Genomic DNA, 23949 nt, shown 5'->3' on the forward strand with positions numbered 1-23949 from the left:
GAAGGTAACCCCAGTTTGTTTAAATTCGGAGTAACATACTCACCTAACACCCCTTTCTGTGCGCATCTGCGTGCAGAGAGCTGTTGTTAAAGAGGAGGAGCCACAGTCAAGTGAGGGTTTTATACCCCTAGGACTTCCGTCCGCGTGACATACCCTTCACAGCCAATGAGATGGCCCGGGAGTTTATTGTATGTAGCTCTGTGCATCGCCAGGGGGCGCTGATATCCCATAGTGAGTATGTTACTCCGAATTTAAACAAACCGGGGTTACCTTCGTAACCTCGAGTTTTAAAGGTAATACTGTACATGTGATAGATGTAGCCATACAGATGAGTTAAGTGATGTACAGATTGTCAAAAGACTATACTGGTAAGACTATCCTGGTGATACAGAGTTAAATCTGTAAAACAAAACTTGCATTTAAAGGAGTGTGTATGATGATAAAACATGCGTAACAATCCTGTTCTTTAAAGCCATCGTCGGCAGTTCTCAGACTGGATTTAACACGTTAGTTACAGAAGTGCGTGGCTCTATTTCTACCACAGCGAGTTGATTCCAATGCGTGCCAGGGTTTAGGTCTCTAATGGGATGTATGAACCATATCCTACTCAGACCTGAAATGAGATTTTGCTGCCTAGAAAGCCACCAGAGAAATCTATTAACTCCTAAACAAACAGGGGAAATAAAAAGGAGCAGTTGGGGGTTAAGTGCCTTGCTCAAGGGCACTGCAACGCTGGGTATTGAGGGAGGGATGAGTGTTGCTCATTCACTTCCTCACCCTCACATCTTCCTTGCTGAGCTGAGGGATACAACTGGAAAACTTCCAGCCACAAGCGCACTCCTCTAAACTTCCCACCACCGCTGCCCCAAGTGAACCACTTAAGCCCTAAAATAGCCGATCTACAAGCCCACAACGATGTGACAAACGGCGTTGTGAGCTGGCATATCATGTGCTATTTTAGAAAAACGTTAACATGCCCAAAATAGGGACGCCTGGTTGAAAGCGGTTAGGGCCGGCGTCTCTGGACCCAGGCGGCACCCTGCGGGGATTGAATTCCGTCAACCAGAAGCCTTTTCTTCTTCTATGCTTCAGGCTGTCGTCTCAATTTTACTTCCATCTCAATAGCACAAAAGGCTAAACGGAGTTGATGGCCCACACGCTTTTCTAAAAAGGAGAAGTTATAATTTTTGCATGAACGCTTGGCTGGCTCTTCAGTAAAATCTTCAACAGTAAAATAAGCTGCAGACAAGCATTATTTTTCCTCGCACTTGGACCAGAATTTTTATGTGAACCATGAACATTCCTTGGATTCATTGGCTATCACAACAGTCTTACATATCCCATAATATATTACAGCTGTTCTTGGTCCACAGAGCACTTCAGATCCCCTTGTGATGCCCTTTTTGGCACCAACACGCCGGCTGAGAAACACCACTGTAGATTATCTGAAGTATCTCCGATGGCAGCTGGCATTTCCTTGTCATCGTAGCATTTTGTGAGCTGAGTAACCAACAGTTATCCAACATTTTGCAAGCTCCATCTGTCGCTGCAGTGATAAAAGTACATTGTGGAACGTCCACATATGGAATAGTGTGCATCTGTTCACGACAGATGCCAAGCGAGTTGTCCATTGAAGCGTGGTCCCATATGTTGACGTTCTACAATGTACTTTCATGATGAACATTTTAATGAATGTTTATCCATAACCAGATGAATGTTTTTGATTTTAGGTAGAATATCCACAATAACTAATAACTTTTCAAGTTAAGGTTCAGAGTTAAAAGAGAAAGAGAAGAAGCAGTGCACACCAACAAGACTTTGCGAGGTGCAGACTCAGGACAAACAATCCAACAGTAAGGAGGAAGAACACTACAGTTCTACATGCAATTAAAGCTACAATCCGTATGTTTTATGCCTGTTGGACATGGACACGAAGAAAGGTAATCTCAACGATGTCCAAACTACAATAAAGATGCCACCGCACCATTCTGGTGTGCCATTTGCTTCAAATAACTTTATTGACATTGTGCATAGATAGATAGGCCTTTTATTGATCCCACGAGGGAACTTTAGTCGCCATGAAGGTAGTTACAGTAGTCATACAGTCAACCAGTTGGTGTCGTACCCAACAACAAGGTCTACATTTCTCAATGGACAAGACCACCTCCAACCACTGCAGATGTGCTACAGTATATTGTATTAACATTATTGTAATACACAGATTGGTTGTAATAAAGTTTTAGTCCTGGACTATAAAATAATACTAATACTACTACTACTACTACTAAAAATAATAATACCAGCAGTGAAGGACTGCAAAATGTCATGGAGAGTTGACGGTAGTGTGCAAAAAAGTTATGATGTAATCTTTCAGTAAGTCTATGCACCAGTAACCCAAAGCATGCATGGATGAGTCATTCATCCACACTATGTGTGAATAGTAGACACTCAGTCAATAGTGAGGCATCACCCTAGGAACCAGAGAATCCACAAGTCAATCCAGACTACAACCACAGAAGAATAAAACGGCTATATTTGGCCAGGTCTCTGTAAAATAGGTTGTTGGGTTGTTAATTCTGCACAAGCAAAATCACATACTTGTATCTAAACTGTTCACTGCAGAATATCATTTTAACACCCCGTCTTTACAGACATCCATAGGCACATGTCAATACCTTCTAAATTACAATACGACTTTGGGAAATAGGTCAGATATACCAGTATTTGCCGTGCACCCCCAGGCCTGGATGTTAACGCTTTGTGAATGAATCCCGAACTACATTAATGGGTGAGGTCACAGATGGGGCTAACACGCACACGCACACGCACACGCACACACACACACAAATGTATAAACACACCAACATACAGTACATTAAGAAGACACACACTCATGCACACTTACATGCATGTCTAAGAGCATGCACATAAACTAACAAACATATGGACACGCATGCTCAACATAGACACTCTTACAACTTCTTTAGCTACAAATTGTGTATTACTTCAAATACACACACACACACACGTACGCACGCGCGCACACACACGCACACACACACACGCACACGCACACGCACACGCACACGCACACGCACACGCACACACATGAACCAAACATCAAGCAGAAGTGGAGAGCAAAACAGGGAGTACAGCTCAGCACCACTACACTCAATTTGTGACTCTCTTCTCATCTCATTCCAACTGCAGCAGAGGAGAGAGAGAGGAGAAGAGAAGAACAGGAGCTAGACGATATCAGAGGGGAGGAAACAAGAGAGAAAGAAATGGAGGGGGAAAAGAGGCTGTGGGAGAGAACTGCACACTCAAATTTATAATGTCCATTTGATTCAGCGTGTAAAAATTGACCAGTAAGCTAGGTCCAGTACAACATACTGTACTTAATACTAGAATGTATTGCGATAAGGGAAAGAAGAATGAGAGAAAAAGAACAAAATGAGAGGAACGGAGAAATGCAAGGAGAGAGAGGGTGAGAGAGAGAGAGAGAGAGAGAGAGAGAGAGAGAGAGAGAGAGAGAGAGAGAGAGAGAGAGAGAGAGAGAGAGAGAGAGAGAGAGAGAGAGAATGGGAGTGAAAAAAAACGTATGTTGGAAAGAGGAGACGATGAAAGGGCTGCAAGCCTGCAACCAAATACATTTTCAGGTCAGATATACCAATTTCATCCAATCAGGAGAGAGAAGTCATAAAGGATATAGGATAATCAAGTGAAATTGGATGTTCTCTCTCTTTCTCCCCCGTCTGCTCCCAAGTAAAGGAGGGCAGCAGAGAAGACACGTTAGGAAATGTAGAGTGAGAAAGTGCAAGACGGATGAACGAAAAGAAGGAGAGAGTGGGGGAGAGAAAGAGAGAAGAGAAACAGACCCAAAAACCCAAAATAGAGGATGGAAGGAGGAAGCTAATGAGTACACTCAGAGGTTCGCTCGGTTGCCGTGGCAATGCACCGGCTTGTCGCTTCAAGCCCCAAGACACACATGGCATGCACATCTAATGTACCACACACACACACACACACACACACACACACACACACACACACACACACACACACACACACACACACACACACACACACACACACACACACACACACACACACACACACATACACACACACGCGTATTGCCTAAGGCAAAAATACAAACGTACTGTAGAACCACAACAGTCGAAGCATCGCTAAGATGCAACCATCCTGTGATCTCTGCCAGTTGGAAGGAGATGAAGCAGAGTTTGGAAGAGTGAAGAAGGAGAGCTGCTAAAAATACAACTCAGAATACAGCAGGAACCCCGGACATGCATCCACACTGGAGAGGAGCAGGACAACAAATGCAGTTGGTTATTATCAGCCATGTTCTCTACGTCGTTTTATAAGTCTCACACGGCGAGAATAGCCGATCTATAAGCTCACAAAAAGGAGTGAGAGTAGCGATCTACCAGCTCACAAAAATGCAAAAATAGCAAAAGTAGCCAATCTATAAGCTCAACTTTTCTGTTCCAAAAATAGTTAAAATAGCGAATATAAAAGTTCACAAGCTTATGAGCTTACAAGTTAATATATATTATATTTCAGCTATTTTTTTTTACATTAAAAAAGTGTATCTATAATTATATGCCCAAAATAGGTTTAGAAATGATTAATTATGGGGTGCCCGTAGTGCGTGTGCAATACAAATCCTGTTTTCAAGTAAGCCTAGTAATTTCTTGATGAGTTGAATGTCCTTAATCTGGTCTGTCAACACTTGTCATTCAGGGATATGAAAGACAAGAATGCACAGATACCAGTTGAGACATTTTACTGGGGAATTGAAAAGGATTGAATATCAAGAGTCTTAGTTGCCATGCAACTACAGTAAGACTTATTAAACAAACAGAACAAAAACAAGTCAATCTGTCATGTTGGTCATATACTACATATGGTTCCTAGTTTCCTGGCATTTGGAAAGAGGGCTGTTGATAATAGTAATAATATCAGTGAGGATGAACCCATACTCACCCCTAGTTTGAGTGAGGCAAACTTTAATATTTCATACAGCAGCTGGAACTAATGGACTGGAAAATGTGGACCTAATGAAAAGAGACAACTCACCACCAGAACACCAGATTTTCTATTTTATTTCTCCAAACTTGGTCTCTGAGTCCTACCCAGTGTACTGTATTGTTCTCAATATGAAGGGGTAGAGGGATGAAATAACAAGTCAATCCTGTCATATCTACAGGATAGATATATTCATTAATCATTGTCCGTGGGATATTGGTGAAACACAGTTGAGTACATGGATTGGGAATCAGCTGCATGGACGCCATAATGGAACTCAGGGAAGACACTGTGCTGGAAAGTTTACAGATGACCCTGAAAGACCCCTTGAACACTGACCCTGAAAGTTCCTGTGGTACAAGGTACTGTAGCGACACTTCTGCAATCACCTACATTCTATTACTATTACAGCAGGTGTGTGTGTGTGTGTGTGTGTGTGTGTGTGTGTGTGTGTGTGTGTGTGTGTGTGTGTGTGTCTGTCTGTGTGTGTGTGTGTGTGCGTGCATGCATGCGTTGCGTGTGTGTGCCCACATGCCCTCCTCAGGTGTCTAATGAGGTCCACAGAGCACTCGGAGGCAGGTGTTGACAACACTAATAAAGAGCAGCCCTCCCCGCACGCACGCACGCACGCACGCACGCACGCACGCACGCACGCACGCACACACACACACACACACACACACACACACACACACACACACACACACACACACACACACACACACACACACACACACACACACACACACACACACACACACACACACACACACACACACACACCTTTGACTTTTGGATAGTTAGAGAGTGAAACAGATGTCACACTGAGAAGGCCTTGTCTCATACCTCCATACTATTTCCACAAACGCACGTACACGCACACAAACACACATACACGCACACACAAAATGCATGCACACGCACAGCTGTGGCCAGCAAAAAACCTGGCAGCACAGCACCTCTCAGTCTCTGTCTCCCCTATCACCTGAGTTCAACATAAAGAGAGAGGACTGATAGCAGCATTAGAGTAAAAAACACAAACTATGTTGGCCTGGCCTCACAGCTCAGTAGTACCAGTAGCAGTACCAGTAGCATAAACCCTGTTCACTTGCTAGAAATGCTGGCAATTTACTGGTGTGTTTAATTTGGTGTCAAGCGTGAATGTGCGCCAATTTTGCCTCAATGACGATGTTGGTGCCGGCAAAATATCACGTCATGCTACACAAGCACGATATACAAGCTCACAGCGCGTCCCTTTGTGCCGCTCTGCGCGCTTGTACATCTGCTATTTTTGGAAAAATCGTGAAAGTGTGAGAACTACTGATTTAGAAGGCATTTGTAGAATCAGCCTCAAGTCTTAATGGGTTAATGTGTACAATAATGGAGACACAGGTACACTTAACTGACACCTTCATTTCTCCTAAAGGCAAGAACAGCCGAGAACCTACAAGCTCACAACCATAGAGTTAAAAATAAGGCACCGGAAATCCCCGCCCATTCACTTGAATGGAGTTGCTCACCCAGCGCATACTCCCTTTTCACCCCTTTTTCCGGGTTGGGAAAATGTGACGGGCGGGGCCTATTTGGGGCCTATGTGACGCGTTTTGCGCCACTCTGTGCGTCGTCTCGTATGCACAGTAGTGTCACCTCCGCGCGCAACCCTGTGCGCAAGCTCCTGAGTCGAGCCCATTGGTCGAAACCGTTTTTTGCTCGTTCATGTGTCTGGCCCAAGCCCCCAGAGTTGCTGAGAAACATTGAAGCTGCCACCCCAGTGGCCAAAGCTGGAACTGCAGGCGGGGAGAAATACATGCACGCGCAAAACATACAGACAGATATTTATATTTATACACATAAATATGTAAACATATTATACATACATACATATGCATTTACATATAAATATGCATCTCGAGTGTATTTAATAAATATCTCGCGTTCAATCCTTGACACACGGGCTGCCGTAGAACGCAAAAAGGACACTAGTGCGCATGCTCATAACTCTACGTGTGGTCAAAATCGAACCAATAATTCTACTTCCGGCAGGTTTCCGGGTGCTTCAAAACGCCACTGAGCACATTCATTGAAATGATAGCTGGGGGCGGGGCAATCCGCCCTCTAGTTATATTATACCTCTATGGTCTGGCCCCAGCCGTAATAAGCTGCAGTACCTATGATTGCCCACCATGTCCAATGCGCTTCACTGCTCCCTCTCGGTTCTGGGGGCTCGCTCACAACACGTCGCATCCGCACCGTGTTGTGAGCTTATATGTTGGCTATTCTTGGCGCGCGACTCCATGGTATACCATTCATACAAAGTATGAATGGGGCTTAAGCAGGAAGTGTTTGCCGTTTGTCACGTACCTTCCTCAGCAGGTTACAGATCCTCTCGATGTTCCTCAGCCTCTCTCTCTGCAAGGGGGGGAACAAACAACACACAGCAAAACGGAAGTCGTTAGTTTTTCTAAGAATCCACAGAACCATTTGACTGTCAATTTTGATGCTAGTTTCCCATTCGCACACGTACGCACGCACGCAGGCACGCACACACCAACCACCCCCACCTGATACACGCACACCAACCACCCCCACCTGACGTTTTCTAATTGTAAGCGTAACTCTAAAAGACCATAAAACAACCATTTATGGTGTGAGGACCAGGAAAATGGTCCTAACAATGTCTATTTCTCAAATGTTGCTATACACACGGGGACATTTGGCCCTCACAAGTATAGCAACACACACACACACACACACACACACACACACACACACACACACACACACACACACACACACACACACACACACACACACACACACACACACACACACACACACACACACACACACACACACACACACACACACACACACAGGGATGAAAGTAGTCCCTAGACAACCGGGGAAACCAAATGTTGCAGAGTTTAGCGGTATCAGCAATGCCAATTATCTGAGGTACTGTGAGGCATCAGCAGATTCTGACGCCACGTTTGATGTGGATTTTCACTGATGTTAAAAGATTCAGGTGATCTCTATGCATACAGAGCTGACAGTAGGAGCTGTAAACTGTGTCTAGAAGGACAAAAGTGGATCTGAAGTTGAGCAACCATTTCGTTGCTGTCGGGCAGAAACCTCTTATGTCCATATTCTAACTTTTTGAGGTATTTTGTATCATACTACAGCGTCACACAAAAGCATCAAAACGCAATGCGTTTTGAGCTTGTGGATCTGCTACTTTTGATGCTTTTGAATTTGAATCCTGAAAAGTAACAGTTTTGGACATACAGTACGAGGTTTCCAACCGACAGAGACGATATATTCTAACCACACACTCATTTCGGTCCGGGCACCTAGGCTCAATGTAGCCTGACAGCGCGTCGCAGGTTCGAGTCCCGATCCCGACAGCCTTTGCTGCATGTCACTCCCCATCTCTCTTGCCATTTCCTGTCAAACTACTGTCCTATCAATAAAGGCATAAAAGCCCTTAACGTTATTTAAAAAAAATAAAATATATATATATATATATATATATATATATATATATATATATATATATATATATATATATTTTTTTTTTATGAAAATAGGCGAGAAATTCAGCAATATTGTAGATCTAAAGGCCACAACGCGTTGCAATGTCTGGATCACTTATTACTGTATACCAGTGGTTCTCAAAGTGGGATCCGGAGGAGGTTTTGGGGGGGTCCCCAGCAAAATGTGTTAATATAGCATCAAAAGCAGTTTAACAACTTCAACCCCTATATAGATTGTCTATTTGAAAGTAGCTTTCAAAGTGTCGTGATGCAACGCGTTGTGAAATTGCCATTTAAAAAAAAATCTTGAATGAATGTGAACAACTTGGAATATTAGATACATTCTCACAACACAAATATTGAACGGGGGGGGGGGTTGGGCTCCCTCTGGCACAAAATATTTTCAGATGCGGGTCCACGGCTAAATACATATTAATTCGGGGCTTCTTGACATGAAAAAGTCTGAGAACCACTGCTGTGTACTGAGTAAATGCACCATCGACTCCAGTGAATTTGCGCCATCAGTCAAAGCTAACTCCCAAACCATTGTTGATCAAGCGCAAGCTTTTCCAGCGCTCCGACAAGCAGAAACCCACATTCTCGCACAATAAATAAATGAACAGTGGAATGAGCACAGTCTCCCGGTGCTTTTAACATCCTCATTAAATATTAACGCTCTACACAGTACAGTGCAATCTGGACAGGACTTGTTACAACCGTTCATTCCTCAGGGGGCCAATCAATAAACTTTAGATGCTTATAAATCATTCAACCATGTCAGAGGTCAACTTGACTGTGCCGGTGGCCGTAAACTTTGAACACTAATTTATACCTTAATTTTTTTGTGCACTGTCCGTAAACAGTTTGCCCCTGGGGCTCAACATTGATTCATTTATTATATTATCTTTTTATCATTTAATTTGTGCTCACAGAATTGTTTTTTTCTTCTTCTGTGAAGAGACGACAGCTGCTAATGACCACCATACTGATAAGGAGAAAGGAGCGGGGAAGGAATTAAAGAGACAAATAATTTATTGGAAGAATGTGATAATACATCCGTAGAATGTCAGTATCTCTTCAAAACATGTTTTGACTCTTTCTGATGTTCCACACCCAAGTCACAGCCTTTTTAGTTTTTTATTGTTAACGCAATACTGTGTAATTGTTTTACCAGTTTGGTAACACTTTCTAAGAAGCCCATGTCTATCATTTATAATCAACATACTTATAAATGCCAAGAAGAAAGGGAGTACCACCATCAATCGGTTAACAGCATCACAGAAGCGGGACACTTCAGCAAACAGAAATAATAAAGCATACAGTAAAGCAATGGAGCATCTCGGACAATTAATTGCCTTTATAATTTACTTATACAGTAAATGCATTACAATCTGCTTATAACTCTATAATTACAGTTGTAAGTACTCAATGCTTTATAATAATAAACATAACACATTACAAAGCATTTTATAAGGACTTGGTGAATCTGCCAGTGTGTGTGTGTGTGTGTGTGTGTGTGTGTGTGTGTGTGTGTGTGTGTGTGTGTGTGTGTGTGTGTGTGTGTGTGTGTGTGTGTGTGTGTGTGTGTGTGTGTCGCACACACCTGTGGAGGGCTCTTCACATGACAACATATGCTCATATAAACAATCATGCACTCTCATGCACTCTCATGCACTCTCATGCACTCTCATGCACTCTCATGCACTCTGCCTCCGTAGGATGGACTCATACTCCGTATGCGATATATTCTTGCCTTTAGAGAATGTTAGAAAGCAGTCTTGCCCCTGTAGTTTTAGGCAGAGTGACAATGTAGAGCCGACGAACTGCAGCGTCGCTTGCGGCTGCTGCTGCTTCACGCTCCAAATTTAGAAGCACAGCTAAATGCCAGGCAGAGAGGCTAGAGAGGCGCCGTCATACATCGTGGGGAGAGAAATTACTCACTCACAGTATCATATTGAATTACCCTGATCATACTGTATAACAACACACAGTGTTGGGCCTTTCTACTGGCTGAAGATAAACAGTATTACTCACATTAGACGTACACAATCTCAGCGGAAAGCCAAAGAGGAGGTTTATGGATCAGTGATAGAGGACATGCAGGTGAAAGAAGAAGAAGAAGACTGTATAATTATGTTGTTTGCTTGTTTAGAGATTAGCATGATACATTAGATAGATGCTATAGGTTTGATGTCTACCTGCTATCCTAGTTACTTAGTAGCACATACTTGTTTTCTCTCAATGACTAAGTTCTTGCTGCTTACTTGAACCTTGCACTTTTGAAGTCACCCTTGATGTCAGCTTCTGCTGTCAAGGAAAGAACACCCTGTGCCCCTGTAAGTAAATGTGTTTTTTAATGGGTATGTGCGTGCGTGCGTGCGTGCGTGCGTGCGTGCGTGCGTGCGTGCGTGCGTGCGTGCGTGCGTGCGTGCGTGCGTGCGTGCGTGCGTGCGTGCGTGCGTGCGTGCGTGCGTGCGTGCGTGCGTGCGTGCGTGCATACACGTGTAATTGTTTATGTGTGGTTTATTTTGGAGCCCGCAGTATTATCTTGGGGTAGATAAATAGCAAGAGATCATGTTTTTGCCCTTACTGTATGTGTGTGCCTCTTGTGTGTCTGTCCACAGCTTATCTTGCAAACTACCAGGCCGATCAGCCTGGTATGTTCTCTTTATATATATTTATACATCGAAGAGATAAGATTCCTGCTACCAACTACAACTAGCCAATTACAACGCTCCTGTCCCTCTGGCTTATGGTGTGTAGCGGAACTAGCCCCAAAAAAGTCTTATTGTCTACGCACATTCAATGTCTGAGCTGTAACTTAAATCCACTTGGTTGACTGGATTCACAAGGGCTCTACACTAGGCCCCATCGTGTTTTCGCCCTACACAAAATATTTGCCAAAAATTGCAAATCTACATGCTCACAACGTTGGGAGCTTGTAGATCTGTTATTTTCACAGAATGTTAGCCAAATAATAGGGATGCTAGGGTTCAAGTAAGTCAGGCTCCATATTTAGAAGCACAGCTAAATGCCAGGCAGAGAGGCTAGAGAGGCGCCGTCATACATCGTGGGGAGAGAAATTACTCACTCACAGTATCATATTGAATTACCCTGATCATACTGTATAACACTCAGTGTTGGGCCTTTCTACTGGCTAAAGATAAACAGTATTACTCACATTAGACATACACAATCTCAGCGGCTAGCTACAAGAAAATAGGACCTGCCAAAGTTTATCACATAACATTGTCATGTACAGTATTGTAGACCACTGGTTCGGGGTCCTCCAGGGTTCCTTGGTGGGGGTTCAAGGGGGTCCCCAGCTAAATAAGGGCTAGTTTAAAAAACACAAAATCCCTATATTATAATGCCACACGTTGTGAGTTTGTAGATGGGCTGTCCCTGGCGCAAAATCTTTTCAAATGGGGGTCTGCAGCCAAAAACATCACTTTGGGGATCCTTGACATGAAAATGTTTGAGAACAACTAAAGCACCTAATTTCTCTCATCTATCAAAAACAAAAAACCTCATGGGACAACAGCAGCATGTGAAAAAAAGTCATATTGCCTTTTTAACCTTTCATTATTCCAAATACCTCACAGTATATTCACGGTGGGGTAGGGCTGGGCAATATGGCTTCAAATAATATCACGATTATTTCAAACCTTTGCTTCGATTACAATTAATGAACGATTATGAAAATAGCAGATTGGCTATTTCACTATTTTTGTACATCCACCATTGTAGACCGAAGTATAATACAGGGTTAAGTGGTTAATCAGACTAATCGATTTAGCCGATCATAAAAGATCTATTAGATTTTTTTCATGTCGTTTTGTTGATTATTCGATTATACGTCAGTTGGTTCTAAATGTTGGTTTAGAAATATGTTTCGGTTAATTGCCCAGGTCTTCAGTGAAGCAAATTTTATTGATGGTCATTGACTGGATCATGAGAAAAACAACCATGGTCAGTAGACGTTGAGTTTACAGATGATGGCGGCATTCTTTCTCTCAAACAACAACATGCACGCTCTAAGCTGACACGACTCTCCGAAGAAGACAGAAGCTATGAGAATAAAAACAAACGGGAACTCCCAGAGAACATGAAAGAATCTGACCGCTTCACATATCTGGGGAGCATCCTTGGCAAAGATGGTGGATCAGACGATGACATCAAAAGCAGGATCAACAAGGCCAAACATGCTTTTAATACGCTGCGACCCATCTGGAAATTCAAGCCCAAGGCACTGTCCCTCCGAAACCAGATCAGAACATTCAACACTAACGTCACGACAGTCCTCTATGGATCAGAGACATGGAGAGTGACTAATATCACCACCAACAAACTCCAAACCTTTGTCAACAGATGCCTTCTTAGACACATTCTGAACAGACTCGATAAAAGTCAATTCAAACGCCAGCCTGTTGGAGAGAACCAACCAAAACTCCATCAAAGCCAGGATGTGAAGAAGAGGAAGTGGGGGTGGATTGGACACACCCTCCGCAAACCAGCTGACATCACCACCAGGCAAGCATTGGACTAGAATCCACAGGGCAAAAGAAAAGTGGGGAGGCCAAAACCAACCTGAAGAAAACTTCCCAAAACTGAGTCCGATGGCAGGGTGTGATTGCGGCTCCACCTAGGAGTCTACAGGAATAAGTAAAGTGAAGCCATTTCAGCACTAATGGAAAAGGGCCGTTTATCTTTGCTGAGAGTTCATTTGCAAAAACAGATAAAAGCTATTTTTAAACACATTATATACTGTGTATATACAGCATATCTTTTTTTTTGTCAAATAGCAAAAATAGACAATCCACAAGCTCAATGTGGATCTACGTGTTAGTTTATTATGACATGCCCAGAATAGGGACGCTAGGGCTATGTGGTTAAAATAAATACACAAACACAATAATACATTTTACTCTGAGAGTGTGAAAATGGAAAACTACAGCAGGGTAAAACATGGCCTGTCCCCGACTAAGGATTTCTATAGTCGAATCTGATTGGCCAATAGTTGCCTATAGTTGTCTAATAGTCGAACAACATGATGCAACATGATTGGCATGATTCGACTGAGATTGGCAGTCGAATCAGTCTGATTCGACTGCCAATCTCAGTCGAATCATGGCAAAAAAAATGTTATGCAATAGAGGAACATTTCATTTGGGCTGTAGGGGTGCTTACATTACATTACATTACAGTCATTTAGCAGACGCTTTTATCCAAAGCGACTTACAATAAGTGCATTCAACATAGGTAGGGAACGAAAACTACTAATCACCAGAAGTATTAAGTGCATTTTCTGCAAAAACAAGCAACCAAGAGTATACCTAGCGCTAAGGTAAAAGTGCAATATATCAGCTACCTACTTTCTTAAACAGATGAGACAAAATAGCAAAATCAAATGAGCAGGAGCTAAAACAAATAAGTGTATCGACTAAACAAGATCCAATAAAACAGCACAACAATAACACCAGCGTTCGTACAACTAGTTAACAACAAGTAGGCCAGGCAGAGAGGATGGGTAGTGTTTCCTGAAGAGCTGGGTTTTCAGCCTGCGGCGAAAGATGGGCAGTGACTCTGCTGTCTGATTTAACATATACTTGCTTGGTTTCTCCCAATAAATCATGATGTATATCCTATTTTTGGCAAACTATTAGTTTATTAATATAACAAACTAGGCCAATCTCTCAGTCGAAAAAAATATTTATTTATTAAATACATTTTTTTTTTTTTTTTTCATTTTTTTTTCATAATTCGACTAAGAGACTGGCGGTCGACTCGGACACCCGTCGACTGATTAGTCGACTATTTGAATAATCGAGGTAAGGCCTAGTACACAGTGATGTAAGCAACACAGCTGCAGCAAATTAATAATGTGTGTGTTAGATTTTAGGTGCTTGCACATTGGCATGCCCTTGGCTCTGGACACACCTAAGAAAATCTAACAAACATCATTAATTTGTTTGGTGCAGCTGTGTTGCTTACTAGTCTGTTTTTAATCTGCTGTAGTTTTTCACCTGAAGTGGAAAACAAACAAAATAATCAGCCTGGGGTGTCATGCCCCTTTAACACTGAGGATTTCGCTGTGTATTATTAAACACACACTCACTCAAAGTAAAGTTGCACATGCAGACACACTCATGTGTGCCCCTGAACATATACTGTACACACACATGTTAGATGAACACGCACGCACGCATGCACACACGTACTGTAAGTGCGCACGTACTGTAAGTGCGCACGCACGCACGCACGCACGCACGCACGCACACACACACACACACACACACACACACACACACACACACACACACACACACACACACACACACACACACACACACACACACACACACACACACACACACACACACACACACACACACACTCTAGGGCATTCACAGAATAGTCGAATATTCGAATATCAAACCGACTATTCGACTATCAAACCACTATTCGACTATTCGGAAAAAAAAAAAAAGCATTTTTTTTTTTTTTTTTTAGATTTTCTTTTTTTTAGTGGCTTTTCTAGAGCAGACACGCAGCTGTGAGCTCTGGTGTGACGTCAACTCGCATTCCTTGAGTCGAGTCATCAATGAAATTGAAAAAAAAAAAAAAAAAAAAAAAAAAATGTTTTAATTTTTTTATTTTTTATAATCAAACCGAATAATCGACTATTCGAATACTTTTGGGTCGAATAATTCGAATACCATAAATCACTATTCGTTAATGCCCTAACACACACACACACACACACACACACACACACACACACACACACACACACACACACACACACACACACACACACACACACACACACACACACACACACACACACACACACACACACACACACACACACACACACACACACACACACACACACACACAGATCTACAAGCTCTAAAGCTCTGTGATGCAACACGTGATGGCAACATGGGAACTCGCAGATTGGTTATCATTGCTAGTTGTCATACAACAAAGTAAATAGGGTTGCATTTGTACACTCTCAGAGCTAAATGAACACTCATGATTTGACACTGCAGGGTCTGGTATGACACTATTTGTTGCTCACTACTAACAGTGTGCATGACAGGAACCACCTGAAGAATGTCCCCATATGTCTGGCAAGCTGCTTTAACAACGCTGTCTCACTCCAGAAAGGCACATTTTGACTTTTTGGGACCTAACGTCAACATGTGACGTGAAGGGGGGGCAAAAAAAGTCACAATATGACTTTTGGGGAATATATGATTTATGATTCTGTGCCTATCGGTACATAACTTGGACAGCACTGAGTCGCTCAACGGACTTTGCAACGCTCAGCAACGCCAACTCGCTCGCCTAAGCTCACTCGGCAGTCTCACCCGTGGCTCAAGTCCGATTGAGACGGCGCGCCGCCAACGTTTTTACCGCTTTTTGGTCAGACCGTCAAAAATGCGGCAGTCCCGAAAAGTCAACATGTGCCTTATTTGCCCCCCCTTCAAGGCACATGTTGACGTTTGGTCACTACGTCACAATATGACTTTTGGGGAGTGAGACGGTGTTGGTTTTAACATTGCATCAATGTCGGGCAGAACGCTCTTATCTCCATATTTCAAAGTTTCATGTTTTTTTTTTTTTTACTAGCTAGTAGATCTGCTATTATTTGAATCCTGAAAAGTAACAGTTTTGAACATATGCGGTTTCCACCCGACAATAATTCAATTCATCCTAATCCAAATGAATGTTTCAGATATCTACAATGACACTCGACTATCCACTACTCCTTAAATGTTAAAACAGCTTTGTGTGACACATCCTGCTGTTACCTTCATCTTGAGTACAATGGAGTTATACCTGGTTGCGCATTGTGTTGAACACCTAAAATATCAGATCTACAGTTTGCAATGCATAGCAGTGAAGTTTATAGATCTGCTATTTTCAGTGTGCTGTGCGACACCAGCACACAACTAAGTGTAATTCAGGCTTTAAATATACATACGTATTCCACTTGGCATCACCAGAGGGATCTGTGTGTGTGTGTGTGTGTGTGTGTGTGTGTGTGTGTGTGTGTGTGTGTGTGTGTGTGTGTGTGTCTGTGTGCCCGCCCAAAACTGCCAACTCAAAACTTCTCATTAGGAGGCAATTAGGCTGAAGCTCTTTTGATGCAACTCAGTGGCATCTGCTTGACAAGCAAAAGCCTGGTGCAATGCTGTAAACAAGAGTCAAATCAGTCAAAGGAATAAGTGTGTGTGTGTGTGTGTGTGTGTGTGTGTGTGTGTGTGTGTGTGTGTGTGTGTGTGTGTGTAGGTGCAAATTTGTGTTTATGCACATAGGTTGCTTGCTGTTATGCATGTTTGTTGCGTTTGTGCAAGTTTTGTTGTGTTTGTGCACATGTGTGATTTACCGTTACTTAATTAGCTAGTCTGGCCAATTAAGAACAAATTGAAAACAACAGGAAGTGCACCGGCGGTGTACGCTTGACTGGTGGGTGAGCCCCAGAGACGTGGACAGGAGGGAGTGAAGGTTCACGGGGGAGACAGTTAACACATCCACCGCCAGAGGTTAATCTCATAATGTACTCACCAGTGCCAAGGTGTTTTTGTTGTTTTTTTGTTTTTTTCATGTCGCCATAGATCTTGTTAAAATCCTTAAGATTGAGCCGTGAACGGTCTGTTTACATCCGCGAGATCTCCCTGTATCTCCCAGTGAAGACCGCGTGTCAAACGGACTTCCATGACTGTAGTTAGAGCGGATTACGTTAAACAGTGAAATGCGAGGAGAAAAAACTACAGGAAGAGAATTGAGTTTCAGTTTCGTCTGTAGAATGGGAGCGGGCGTGATCGTCGAAACCGGATCCCAAATAATTCTATTTCCTGTCATCAAACCGGAAACGGAAGTGGATCAAAAAAATTCCGAAAGTGCACCCGGACCGCGCATGCGCGAAAAGACCGCAGCCCGTAGGACTACGGGCTCGGCGCTTAACCGTTGGATTTAACGGCCCGTAGAACTACGGGCCCGGCGGTAAAGGTGTTAATGATGCTTCTCAACATTTTCTTTTAGCTAATGTGCTGCTGCTGTGCAGGGTGCAAAACAAAAATGCCATCAAATGCACTTCAAAGCCAATTAATAACATGAATAACACATTTTCACTGTCAAGCAGTACTACATGTATAGTGACAGCATGGGACAACATCTGACCAAACGGCAAACATTTGACGTGATGGGTCCTCCCGTCGTGTCAATTTACAACGTCCCGATAGTCCCGCCCACACTGGAATGCAGAAGTGTCGTTCTCAAACCCAAGATGTAGAAAGGGTGACCACTCTGCTAAAAAGCTGTTGCGTAGGTGCGCCGTCTGAAGCGGACTTGAGCCACGAGAGGCACTGCCGAGCGAGTCACAGGCGACCGAGGCGATGTGCCGAACGTTGCGAAGTCCGCTACAGCCGACTCAACAGTGTTCGAGTTATGCCCCGATAGGGACAGTCGGGACCTCTTAAGAAAGAGACATCTATGCACAATTTGCATCAGGCATACATAGCTACATTACTCAATGACATTAAATGAATCCTATATGACCATTAGGTAAGGAATCAAAAATCACAATGCATTATTATAAATCTATAAATCATATAGCCTACTGTAGATCATTTTACAGCACCACAGGTGGTAGACCAAGTCACAGATCAGCATTTACGTGGTGTTCCTTAATGTGCCCCAGGCATATGTTTAATAGACCAATTTAAATGACTGCGACTGAGTGCATAATGTGCATTCCTTGGTGGCTAACAGATTTAAAATGAGACTCATTAGATATTTTAGAACCATGAGTTCCTCCAAGGTTCTTCCCCCAGGATGCCTCTGTGTTGTTGCTGTGTTCTGGTTCTGATGTAACATGGCAGAGGTACATGATATTATCATGGCTCCCAGGCAACACTTGATCCCTTAATAGTAGACTGGATGTGCCGGGGTGTGTATGTACTGTACGTGTAAGACTATGCGTGTTAATTTGAGAGAGAGAGAGAGACAGACAGACAGACAGACAGACAGAGTGTGTGTGTGTGTGTGTGTGTGTGTGTGTGTGTGTGTGTGTGTGTGTGTGTGTGTGTGTGTGTGTGTGTGTGTGTGTGTGTGTGTGTGTGTGTGTGTGTGTGTGTGTGTGTGTGTGTGATTCAGTGCATCTGCAGTGTGTAATGGTTCATATTTCTCTCTCGCGTGCGCGCACATTTGTGCATGTTGTTGGAAAAGCCAAAAAAGCAACAGCTGCCTTGAGCGTAGTAAAAGGACAAGCCAAGCCCTGAGCTGTGTTGGGACATTCAAAACAATTATGTATTCTCATCTGGGGACAACAAAAAAAAAGAGAGAGAGAGAGCGAGAGATAGAGAGAGAGGGAGGGGGAGAGGGAGAGGGAGAGGGAGAGAGAGAGAGAGAGAGAGAGAGAGAGAGAGAGAGAGAGAGAGAGAGAGAGAGAGAGAGAGAGAGAGAGAGAGAGAGAGAGAGAGAGAGAGAGAGAGAGAGAGAGAGAGAGAGAGAGAGAGAGAGAGAGCGCGCGCGCGCGCGTGTGGGTGCATCAGTGTGCATGTATGCCATGTGCAACATGAACCCAGAGATGGGTCCATGTCCAGGCAAACAAGAGCAACAGGGGGGAGACAGCCTTCAGCTAATCAGTCAGACAGCTCTATTTCACACAGGCTATGTGCTCAGAGAACTACAGTTGCCATATCGTTGCTGTCTGGCACAAACATCATATCTCCATATTTTAAATTTTTAGGATTTTTGGATATTAATGCCCTACTTCGTCATATTAAAGTGTCACTTTGTCAATAGCAAAAATAGCCAATCAACAAGCTCAAACGTGGTGCGTTTTGAGTTTGTAGACCTGCAATTTGCTATTTAGTCTGGTTGCCCTAAGAGGGCAACCAGACTATAGTAATCCTTACGCTTTATTATTATTCTAGATAAACTTTATTTCAAACCGGAACTCCTCCCACAGTTTATTTTTCCCAATTTAGTGCCATATGTGAAAATGACCGGCTTCACCGGGAATCGTGCGCTTGTATTTTGCTAAGAGATTGGTTACATAGTTTAATTGATATTGATTTATTAGTGCATTACATTTCCCCATCCACTTTAATGGGAAAATGAAAAAACTCGATTTCAAGTATTTTTTTCTCAACAACCGTAAGGGCTAGAGTTACAAGACTTGGAGGGGAGGTTCATCATTTATGGTACAAAGATGCTTTGTACCATATTTAGCTACTACTTAATATCTGTAGTCCCAAGGCAGGTGAACAGAAGCTTTAAAACATAGTGCAAGACCTATCATTTCCACTACAAATGGACAACCTATTGGCATCCACACGCACACACATCACACAGGCTACTAATATCAAAATATTACATAAGTCGACGTTAAATGTCAAACTGATGCTGACGAAACTGGAACATTTTTCTAACTTCATGGGAGAAAATATGGAAATCTGTGGAAGTTCTGTGATTGACAGGGAGCTTGTTCCATTCTTTAATGGATTTAACCCTTTAAGACCTGGAAAGCATCTGCAATTTTAGATTTTAACCACTTTAATCATTATCATATACTTTGGCTATTAAAACATAGCAGATATACAAGCTAACATGAGCTTGTAGATCTGCTGTTTCTTTTTAAATCACGAACATTTGTGCAAATCTTTTAATATACATGTTTATTCAATAAACATGTATAACTCAAATCTTTGTTTTTTTGAAAAAAACGTATGTTATATTATGCTATAATCAGTCGCTCTCAAACCTTTTCATGTCAAGGGCCCCCAAAATGATATGTATTTGGCCGCGGACCCCCATCTCAAAATATGTTGTTCCAGGGACCACCAGAAGCAAAGATTTGAGTTAAAAATGTTCGCTTTAAAAAATACATATATTCAAAGGTTTGTACAAATTTTCACGATTATTCAAAAATAGCAGATCTACACTTGGTGCCGCACTATGAGCTTGTAGATCTGCTATTTTTTAATAGATGGTTATAAAATTATAAAATAATGGTTATAGCTCAAATCTAAAATGACACAGATATGCGTTCCCGGATTAGATGAGTTATAAGAAAAGGCAGATTGTGCGAATAGGCAGAGTCTCGTTCAGGAAGCGGCAATACTGTCTCCCCTTGAAGCAGACCTTGAAGCTCTGACAGAGCTCTTCAGCAGTGGAGGAGCAGAATTATGGATTATCTATCGTCACTGTACAGTGGAAACCTTGTATGTCCAAAACCGTTCCTTCTTTTATTATTTTATTACACATTACAAATGTGCCGTGTTTTGTAGCTTGTACTACATTGGCTATTTTCACTACTGTTGTGCAACACTTTTGATGAAGTAGGGCATTTCTCTACAAAAAAAAAACATAAAAAAGTTGAAATATGGAGATAGGAGATTTCTGCCCGACAGCTACGTATGCACCAAATGGACATCCGAATACAATATTGTCAAAGCTTAACATTTACTAACCCTAACCCCAACTTTCAGGGCTTGTCTATTACGTTTTCTAATTGGTTTTAAAGCCGTTTTGCTATTAACAAATTCCTATTATGTTTAAAGTTAGCTGGGTTGTATCAATACATGGCACATGTTTTTAATATGCCTTTTTAATGCAAGAGTGAAATCTAGAGTAACAGATGTATTTAAACGCATTTAAAAAAACGATATGAATATTCATCCATTGTTTTCATTTATTTAATGAAACTCGTGATACACCTTCTCGTGAAAATAGGGTTCATGTGGTTTATGTTTATGTACAGTAGTATCTGATCATAATATTGGGTTCATTGCAATACTGAGCCTAAAACCCCACCACATAGACACAAAAACACACAAGCACAGCCACACAGGGTCTACACAGACAGACACGCGTGTGCACGCATACACACAGATGCACACTTAGTTGAGCTCCTATGGGGCATGGGCTCTCTACAGGGATGTTGGTTCATGTTGTCCCCAGTTAGCTCTCTGCCGCCCGCTGCCTGACCTCAACCTTCTCTCTGAGGGACAAACTGCCTGTCACAGTGCCACTAAAAATGAATCCACTGCAAAAGTCCCGTGATTTTACTGCTCCTCAACCGCTGCTGAACCTTAGCTCCATCCAAAGAGGAATTGTTTTTGATGAAGTTTTTATAGATAAAATATGATGAGTTCATTAGCTGGTAAGACATCAGGCAATTTCTTGTAGCTAAAGTGGTGTCACACATCTAGTATGCGAACAGGGGAAGGGAATTTACATCACGTGAGTGTGTTGGAGGTGCAAACAAAAGGTGCTTCTTCCGTGGATTTGGTTATTTTTTCTGGCTCAGAAAAATGAATATTTGGACGCCCCGACTTCATTTTTCATAAGATGGCGGTTCATGCAAGTCCCGACACAACACTACCATACTTAACCATAATTTTGCGCTAGGACAGAAAAAAAGGCAGGGGCCACAATTGTAAAACGACTTGAAGTCGGGGGCCACACGACTGTTAACTGTTAAGACATTTCTAACCGGTTAATAATAATGGTTAAATGGTTAATTTATTATAATTCTGTTTTATTTATTGTGACACCTAGAGGCAGCCACACAGTTGCCACGCAACTGCTTCATGATTGCTGCACAATTCTGTATTACAAAAGCTAAACACAGGGAAATAAACACAATTGACAATTCTGCATTACACAAGCTAAACACAAACTACTGTACCGTATACAGTAAGTTAACAAGCTGAGACCGCCCGACGACGGCTGTGACAATGTGTTTCTGCAGATTAACACCATGTTTTGCGATAACATTATGATCTGAATCAACATATTCATAGGATATATCATCAATATATCCTCGTTCATTCACCCCTAAGAAAGTTAATCAAAGGTTTTGCCATTCATGTTTGATTCATTTAAGCTCAGCAATAAAGGACGCATACTGTAGATGCATGGCTGTACAAGAAAGAAAGAAAGACATGAATTTCTGGTCATTTCCTTTTAAAATGGATAAAATACTGGGTCAGTTAAGTAATAAGAATGGAGAGAGGGAGAAGAGGGATGCGAGCAATGAAGAGATAATGGAGAATGATGAAAAAGGAGATAATAATGTGACAGAACCTTAAGTACCCATCTCCCCATTGAATTCTTTGATACATTCTGGATCGCATAATGATATGCAAATATAACAAGATATGAAAGTGCTGCAGAGTGGTGAAATCTGGTCCCACATAATGTCTTCAAAGTCTCCAAAAATGCCTTTCAAGCCAAATAATTCCTATAACTTGCCTCTCTTAAGAAATCCTCTCTCAGCAATCAAAACCCCCCCCCTCTTTCTCTCCATCAGGCTTTTGTTCTTGTTCTGCCCTTATTAACTCTCCAACTTTTCTCTCTTGTTGTTACTGTAGCACTCAGTTCCAAATACGTTTACAAGCTTCACAGTTCCACAGCTTCTCAGTTGCTAATAACAGTGAAGAGCCCTAAGTCAAAGTCACATCCAAACTCCACCAAACCTAATCGAAAAATGAAGGTCTTGTGGGTCCCATTAGAAGGACAATATTAGTCACCAGAACCAGGAATATGTTTACATTGAATCCAACATGTGGTTTTAAGTTGTAAGGGTTTATAGGAGAGGGGTGTGTCGGATCAAATGAATATCAAATGTCAACAACAACAAAAAAAAATGAATGAAAAATGTTTTAAAGAAGTTTGGCCTGATTTTATACTACAGCTATTAGAAAATAGCCGATGTACGGTCTCACAACACGTTGTGAAGTGATGCGTTGTGAGCTTGTAGATCTGCTATTTTCAAACAAATGTAAGTGGTTAAACCATTACACCATCAACATGCACTCCATTCATATGTGCCTGCCGCAGCTGCATTTAGATAGGTGATGAAACGGGAAGCAACTGCAAAGGCAAAATAGTGAAGGGAAATTAAACTGGTCTGACTGATGGGCAAAATACATGCAATGTAAAATAGAATGTCACTTCCACCTCGGGACGATTCAAGGAGAATTCTTTCTTTTCACGTTTCACAATGAAGTGCCACGTGCCTCATTAATAACATACAGTATATTTTAACATACTGTATATGTAGAAATAGAAACACATACTGTGTGTTACCTAGGCCTAGCCTGGTAAACCCTCCCTCTGGAAATCTCATTTGCATTTGTTCAATGCAAATGAGATTTCTGGAAGGAGGGGGTTTACCAGGCTAACCTAGGCCTGTCCCCGACTAAGGATTTCTATAGTCGAATCTGATTGGCCAAATGCTGCCTATAGTCGACTAATAGTCGACTACTGCAACACAAAAAAAATAATATATATATATATATATTTTTTTTATTATTATTATTATTTTGATTATTATTATTAT

General features: G+C 42.1%; 1 protein-coding gene across 2 annotated transcripts in view; it reads right to left on the reverse strand.

The window, feature by feature from the left end:
- cnih3 (cornichon family AMPA receptor auxiliary protein 3) overlaps positions 1–23949 on the reverse strand; it is a gene marked incomplete at both ends in the record, with an annotated part of 96256 nt that overhangs the window by 51969 nt on the left and 20338 nt on the right. For both annotated transcript variants that reach the window (XM_080453221.1, XM_080453222.1), the window contains one exon: positions 7411–7458. In XM_080453221.1, coding sequence (XP_080309347.1) covers positions 7411–7458 — 48 coding nt within the window. The remainder of the gene's footprint in view (positions 1–7410; positions 7459–23949) is intronic.

The sequence above is a fragment of the Gymnoscopelus braueri genome (genome assembly GCF_963280865.1).
Source record: "Gymnoscopelus braueri genome assembly, chromosome: 16".
In the NCBI taxonomy this organism is placed as follows: Eukaryota; Metazoa; Chordata; class Actinopteri; order Myctophiformes; family Myctophidae; genus Gymnoscopelus; species Gymnoscopelus braueri.